The 7,998-nt window shown below is 42.3% G+C and overlaps 1 protein-coding gene across 3 annotated transcripts in view; it reads right to left on the bottom strand.

Annotated features, from left to right (window-relative positions):
* Positions 1–7,998, bottom strand: part of Mtmr12 (myotubularin related protein 12) — a 67,968-nt gene that overhangs the window by 17,824 nt on the left and 42,146 nt on the right. For all 3 annotated transcript variants that reach the window (XM_031359872.1, XM_031359873.1, XM_031359874.1), the window contains one exon: positions 2,831–2,906. In XM_031359872.1, the coding sequence (XP_031215732.1) occupies positions 2,831–2,906 (76 nt within the window). The remainder of the gene's footprint in view (positions 1–2,830; positions 2,907–7,998) is intronic.

Genomic DNA, 7,998 nt, shown 5'->3' with positions numbered 1-7,998 from the left:
ACCAGGCTGGCCTCGAACTCAGAAATCCTCCTGCCTCTGCCTCCCAAGTGCTAGGATTAAAGGTGTGCACCACCACTGCCCAGCATAATAAAACTTTTTAAATGAACAGTTTTATAATCTTGATCACTATCATAAAATGTCTGTCCTAGTGAGTTGGGAGTGCCTTTCACAAAAATTGTGCATGTTTAGATTTTGGAGGACTAGCTCTTTTAGTATCAGAAGGAGCTAGGGAAGAAACAGGAAGGGCTATTGGAAGCTGCCATGGGAGAAAGGCACCCACCAGTTCTTCTAGCATTGATGCCTATAGACCACAATAACAACCAGTCCAGAGATAGTGCCAAGGAAGTAACTGTGGCACTTTAACTTGGAGTAACCAACTGCTATCTAATAGGACTTGTATTCTAAGTAGTTATCTCTGTGTGTGCCCATGGGTAAGTGTAGCTCTCATCCCTCATCAAAGAAGCCTCTTTTTACAGAAGATGGTGACTATTATAGAGATCCACAGCTGGACAAACGCAGAGAGCAAGTGACTGGGGTGCCCAACCTAACTGACACATTTACAACAGTAGAAAAATTTAAGACCTAGGGGATCAGGACACCTGCTGGGAAATAGTGTCTTCAAGACATGACCAGGAAGCTGCACCCACAAAACTTCAATAATATGGTTAGCTGCCTAAAAAATGACCTGCATAATGAGAACACCAGCTGACATGCCAATGTAGATGGAGGAGATTTTACAAGCTCACAAGCTAGATGAAGAGTTCTGTGCAATCAATGGAGGCTGAGAGGGAAATCAACCTTCTCCAGGGATGGTTCCTGATAAGTTATCTAATTCTAAAAGGTCAGACATCAATACACGTGTACATATAAGCAACACTAAATGGACTCAGTAGATTGTATGTGTGCATACTACATATATGTATATGTGTGTATGTATATATATACATATGCATATATACATGTAACAATTATATGTCATACAATTATACTATGTAATGATTAAAGAAGAGGTAGAGAGGGATATAGGAAGAGTTGAGAGAGGGAAGAGTAAAGTGATGTAAATACAGTGCTCATGTACAAAGTCCTGAGAAAATTAAATTTCTAAAAAAATTTACAAAGTGAATAAAATGAGTTATCACTTCACATAAAGCAATTTACAAAATGTTGCCAATGGGGGGGAAAATAAGCTTTAAAGCAAAAACTTATAAATGTGAAAAACTAGAACATAACATTATGAACAGCTTCTTATATATATTCTTCTGGTAAGAGGATAATACTGAAGGGTCAGTATCTACATGTCTAACCCATGAACCAGTTTATTTCCAAATGTATGTAACAGGACAAAATATATCCTTTAAATTCCAGTCAAAATATGAGACAGACTGGTGAATTTTACTAACTAAAAAGAAACAGTTCCTTGTGTTCAAATTCCTTACTATGGTCCCTTTTGTGAAACTGTTATGGACCATGTCTGGTGGACTGTCAGATAACAAAATTCTCAGTCCAGTCGATCTATGCCTTCCTTTTCAAATACACATGCCTGAAGCTGGAGTTTCTCTGTGTTCTTTAACTTATCCTCTGCATACCACAACAGACTGAATAAAAGAATCTAGCTGTCTTCTATTTCCACAATGCAAATGGTGCTAGTCCATTTGACTGTTTTGGATAGTTATTTCCCATAAAAGTATGTTACTTATGATAACATGTTTCTTACATTTTTTTCACTAAAATTCAATTTGAAACAAAACAAAACCGGGTCTCACTCTGTAGCCTACACTAGTCTAAAACTTATGGAATGCATGCTGGCCACAAACTCATAGCAATCCTTCTGGCTCAGTCAGTGCTGGGATTACAGGCATGAGCCATCACACCCAGTTTTAAGTGGAATTTCTAAAATGACACAACCCACATAAACAAAACTCTTTCACAGCTTTAATAATTTTCAAGAGAGTAAAGACAAGTATGGAAACTTCAGCTGTCAATCAAGGGCTGACAACTGGTGGAATGTGATCCAGCTATACCACAAGGAACATTTTTTTTTTTTTAATTCTCCAATTTAACCACATCTAGTTGGAGATCAGGAAAATTCACATAGAAATCTGCATCTCTGGCTTCCTCTAAAAAACATTCAGCCATCTGGCAATATTCAGTCAATAGTGCTACAGGCTGGTGCTGAAGAGCTGCCCTTGTGGGCCCGTCCCAGGGACTCTATGTCTATAAGGGCCTCCCCTCCGTGGGCTCAGGAATAGGATGGAGTTTCACCATCTCAGCTCACCGTCAAGACTCTGCTGGCAAAGCAGCCTTGTGTACTACGCAGCACGTGCTTATGTTTCTGATTCCTTACTAAATTCCCACAACTTGGAAACTCCGTCAACAATTAAAAGTCAGTGCCATCTGGTCATGCTTTATTAGGTCAGTGACATTAAAGATGGCTCCCATCCCCTCCTATTCTGTGCCTCAGGCTATCTTCTAGAAGCCTCAGCTATACCCAGATCAAGGTTAACAGAGCTGGCAAAAAGTAATCTTAACTTCCACTATGAGTAGTGTCAGTTCAGGTGCAAAATGATTTAAGTGTTCAAGTAAGTGGGCCTATTATCCTCCTAAAGCACCTCAGTGTCTGCTAAAATTGCAAGAGCATTTGTGATGGCTTCAGACTTGCTCCAGGGAGCCTCATGTTTAGGAGGCTGCTTAGGGAGTCCCTGTGGTCCTCTGGATTACTCTTCCACTGGAGACAAACTCTGGAGCACTAAGCCAAAGGGCGCTAGGGATCACTGCTAGGACAGGCTGGCAGCACTGGTGCCTCCTCTGCCAGGGTTCCAGATGTACTTACTGGTATACCATGGCCCTGAAAACGCTTCACATCGTCTTCCAGAAGGGGAGTGGGGACAACAAAGTATGCTGGCAACCTAGAAGCAAGAGATAGCATCAGCTTTCAGACAGACACTTAATTTACAAAATATGTAAACACTCACAAAGGAAAAAACAAAGTGTTATACAAAGGACCGTACTTCCCTTGAGACCTAGTTCAGGTGAACTGCTGTCCCTGGGCTGCTGACAAGCGCTGTGATCAGACAGGTTAGGAATCTGGATTCCAGCCCTAGCTCTGCCTATGATCTGCACAGCCCTGCCTCTGCTGGCTCAGTGTCCTCTTCTAAAAGATGAGGAAGATGGGGGTGAGGGTACGGCTCTGCAACAGAGCCCCTGCCTAGCATGTAGAAGACCCTAGACTTGATCTTTAGCACTGAAAAGGGGGGAGACTGGAAAATGTGAAATCTAAAAATATATGAAGTCCAAAATCTCATCAAAGAGTAACAACACAAACACCTGTGTTGCTTATAATTACACAAAATTGAATGTGAAAATTGGTAACCATGACTGCTACCCATTTTATCACATACTCTGAGACAGGCATGGCAGCATGACTTTAATCCCAGCTCTTAGGAGGCCAACCTGGTCTACAAAGTGATTTCCAAGACAGACAGGGCTACACAGAAAAACCCTGTCTCAAAATAACACAAAAACACAACAACAACAGGAGAAGGACCCAGTCTCAAACAAGTTCTGCTAACAACCAATGTTTGTGAGTGCTCGCTCCTCTGTGGCAGACTTCCCCAGTCGAGCACATGAACGACTTGTTTAATCCAACCTCACTGTCAGGTATATAGTGTGTCCATTTCCATTTTACAGATAAAGAATAAGGAAGCCAGGCGGTGGTGGCGCACGCCTTTAATCCCAGCACTTGAGAGGCAGAGGCAGGCAGATTTCTGAGTTCGAGGCCAGCCTGGTCTACAAAGTGAGTTCCAGGACAGCCAGGGCTACACAGAGAAACCCTGTCTCAAAAAACCAAAAAAAGAAAAAAAAAAAAAAAAAAAAGAAAAAAAAAGAAAAAGGGAAACTAAGACATCACACTGACTGAGGCTCTTCCTGGGTTACACTGTTGAAGTGGAAACTTACGGGTTCTTTGGAAAGTCATTTGGATGGTGTTTTGCCAGGGCAAACACATGAAGGAATGTTTCACTAAAGCAGACACGTGAAAGGACACGTGATGGATTCTTTGCAACAACATACATGTACTGATCTGCCTTACATTGCATAGTTGAGCTCAATTTGTGGGGACTCTATGGACTTGGGTTGATTGGATGCACATGCTGAGGCAAGACATGTAGAGGACACGTGATGCTTGGAGGCTATAAATAGGACTCCACAGAGTGATGGAGACAGAACCTGACTTGCTGGTACAGCTAGCTGTACAATGCTTGTGGGTCTCAAGTCTTCACTGATCTTCACTTCCCTGAGAGAGGCACAGAGGAGAACTCCTGGCATTTCTCCGGGTCCCTCCTGCTGACTGGCTGAGGCCTGGCTGTCTCTGCTAGGCCTTGTAATCACTATTGCTAACCTGACTCTACTGAGCTGGACTGCTGCTGAAGTGTTTGCGAGTAGATCGAGTTGCCACTGTCTGCTAACTTATGAACTGCCGATTTCCAGACAACATGGATGGGAGCTGCTCCAAAGAACCTTTCTAAACAGGTCCACCCCCTACCCATATCTATTCTTTTCCACTACCTCTGGTGGGTAGTAGGCTACAAAGAAAGTTAAAGCATTTAAGAACCATCATTAAAAAAGGTTTGAGCCGGGTGGTGGTGGTGCACGCCTTTAATCCCAGCACTTGAGAGGCAGAGGCAGGCGGATTTCTGAGTTTGAGGCCAGCCTGATCTACAGAGTGAGTTCCAGGATAGCCAGGGCTATACAGAGAAACCCTGTCTCGAAAAAACAAAAAAACAAAAAATAATAACAAAAAAATAAGGTTTGAAAATTTAGTTACACACTGTGATTTTGTTATCTACAGGAATCATCATCTTTACAATAAGCCTGCTAAATAGAAGAACATGAGAAAGCTAATTTTTCAAAGTTGCAGGGATCAAAACTACATGGGCACACTGGCTCCTAGTCATAAATAATGCCTCCTGAGACCAAAGGCACCTGTGCAGCTTTGCTGTAATGGAAAGTAATCAGATGGTATTTGCATATTGACTCTGTCAAGCAGAGTCATAGATAAGATTAACTTCAAAAAAAAGAATTTATGTGTATGAGTGTGTACTTGAGAGTATGTCTGTATACCATATCATGTCCATGCAAGTGACTTTGAAAAGCAGAAGAGGGTGTTAGATTCCCTTGATGTTGAGTTACAGACACACTCTACAGTATTCAGAGTTGTGAGCCAAACATGTGGGTGCTGACACCCACACCCCAGGCTTCTGTAAGAGCAGAAAGTAGTCTTCTCCACTGATCCATCCTCCAGCCCCATGGAAAGATGGGTCAGAGTACAATGACTGAGCCACTCACCAATTCATTGGACTACTAGGGGGTGTGGCCAAACTCCACTGTTGGAAACAATTAGCAAAGAGCTTGATTTCTTCAAGAAAAAGTGTGAGAGTCTACACTTCAAAAACCCATCAAGAAATGGCAAAAATGCTACTCAATCTTTATTAACAATAAATTAAAAAAAATAGAATTCTTTTTTTTTTTTTTTTTGGTTTTTCGAGACAGGGTTTCTCTGTGTAGACTTGGCTGTCCTGGAACTCACTCTGTAGACCAGGCTGGCCTCGAACTCAGAAATCCGCCTGCCTCTGCCTCTCAAGGGCTAGGATTAAAGGCGTACACCACCACCACCTGGCAAAAAAAGAATTCTTATAAAAGCGAGTTAAGAATTGGTGATGCACTCCTATAACCCTAGCAGTTGAGTGGCTAGCCTGGGTACGGGGCGAAACCCTGTCTCAAAACACACACACACATACACACACACACACACACATACACACACCAAAACAAAAGAACTTCCCTCCACCCTAAGGAAAACCAAATCCTGGGGAATTTGAAATACTAATTAGATATCAAAGAAGCAGTGTGTGAACAGGCATAACACAGGCCTGTAATCCCAGGACTTGGGAGGCAGAGGTAGGTAGATCTCTATGAGGTCAGCCTGGACCTCATAGAAAATTCCAGGGCACAGGCTACAAAGGAAGACCCTGTCTCAACAAACAAAAATAAGTAGTGTGAATTTGAAAAGTATGATAATGGTTTTCATGCTGTGTTTATTAAAAAAATCCCAGTCCTTTGTTCTTTGTAATATATACTGAACCTAAATGAAATGAGGTTTGAAATTCATTTCTGAACAATGCAAAGGGGAAACAAGTAGGTGGATGTATAGAGAAGACAGGGTTAGCTATGAATTAATCATTGTTATACCTGAGTAAATGGATAAAAGGAAGTTGGACATATATTCTTTTGCTATAATGCTTCAAAATTTGTATTAAAGAAACCTCGAGGATAATCTTAACTATTAATTTTTCTATGTGTATGTGTGGGTCTGTGTGATTATATGCCACGTGTGTTTGGGTGATGGTGGCCAAAATAGAAGGCAGTCAGATTTCCCTGGGGCTGGAGTAACAGGAAGTTGTTAGAGCAGTCAGACATAGGCATAGGACACTAAATTGGGGTCCTCTAGAAGAGCAGGAAGTGCTCATAGCCCTTAAGTCATCTCTCCAGGCTCTTTACAGACAATTTTAAAAGGAGAAAGATCATATGAGACTATGATATATACCTACGTCTGTGAAACTCTGGCCATGGCTAAGGCCCTCAAGTCACAACAGCGTTATGATCTTGACTTCTGAAATCCTGAGGTGCTAATATTTCTTACATACTTGCCTGAGTATGTGGGCAGTAAGCTAACCTTTCTTTAGGGAGTCACTAGAGTAAAAACATTTCAATAGATCAATGGCTTTTAAACTCAAAACTCCCATTAAAAGCACAGGGAAGGATTAGAAAATTACAAAATCTAGGCTTGGCCACAGGATTACAAATCAGAAGCTCAAAGCTCTCCAGGAAAGCAGAGGGATTAAGCTCTGCTCTGGAATGCCATGCTATGAGGGTACAGCAGACTCGCTCACCCCCACCTACTCAGTGACACCTGCATTCCGACAAGCTCTGTGGGGACTGAATATCAGTGGGAAGTACTGACTGGACAGTGACGTCACCCGAGGAGTTCTCAGGGCCTTTATTAATACACATGTCATAAAGCCCCAGTGGGCCCCTGGTCCTAAAAAAGGTTTGCATGCCTTCCCCATCCAGTAAGATTGAATATTCTACAATGTTACCTTTCTAGTTAATTTCATCCTATACAAAGTTGTTCACACAAAAACATTTAAAAGGTCAGACTGAATGAATGTCTAGCAGCTTTTAGCCTCTGTCCATGAGCACTGAGCACCACACCAGGCACAAGTTGGAGGGTGTGCTCACCTGTCCCACTTGGCTCTGGCAGATCCCAGGCAGTCTTCAGAGACTATGAGCAATTAGTTCTCCCTCTTCAAAACAGTCACTTTAAGCAGCAGGATGAGTTCTAAGTGAAGAGCCAGTCTCAGAGCAGCTTCATTATGAAAGCTGGGCAATCCACTCAGGCACAGCTGTAGTCTGGGAAGGGTAGCTCAGGGCAGAGCTATAGCATGCTGTGTCAGCATTAGTTCATGGGTCCCTCTGTAAAGCACACATCCCACAGGGCTACACAGCTTCTTGTATCTCCACAGAGTACAGTGAAGGAAAGATTTAGGAGTGAATTAAAAAGGACAAGTGATAGGCCTGTGGCACTGAACAGCCAGTTCTCATGATGCTACAGTGTGTCCTTCTAACCCAGAACAACTCCAGGAGGGGTCATCCTGTTCATGGTTCAAAACTGGTCTGCTGAAGAAACCTGAGACACTCGAATATAAAAAGTGCTATAAACCTACAGTATTTTATGAAGCAGTCAGCACAGCGCTAGGAAGCTATGTTCCCAAATGATAAGATTCAAGTTTCTAAAAACAGATCAGCAGAGTCATCCTTTAAAAATGTAGGCCAAATCACTCCCTGCATCTGCTCAAACTCCCCCTCATTGTTCTCAGAATCAAAAAGAATAAATTCTTCAGGAAGCATCCGACCATCCCTTCTCCTTACCCTTTACTCTCC

This window comes from Mastomys coucha, unplaced genomic scaffold (genome assembly GCF_008632895.1).
Source record: "Mastomys coucha isolate ucsf_1 unplaced genomic scaffold, UCSF_Mcou_1 pScaffold8, whole genome shotgun sequence".
NCBI classification, from domain to species: Eukaryota; Metazoa; Chordata; class Mammalia; order Rodentia; family Muridae; genus Mastomys; species Mastomys coucha.
The sequence above is the reverse complement of the archived record's forward strand: the minus strand, read 5'-3'. Positions and strand labels throughout refer to the sequence as shown.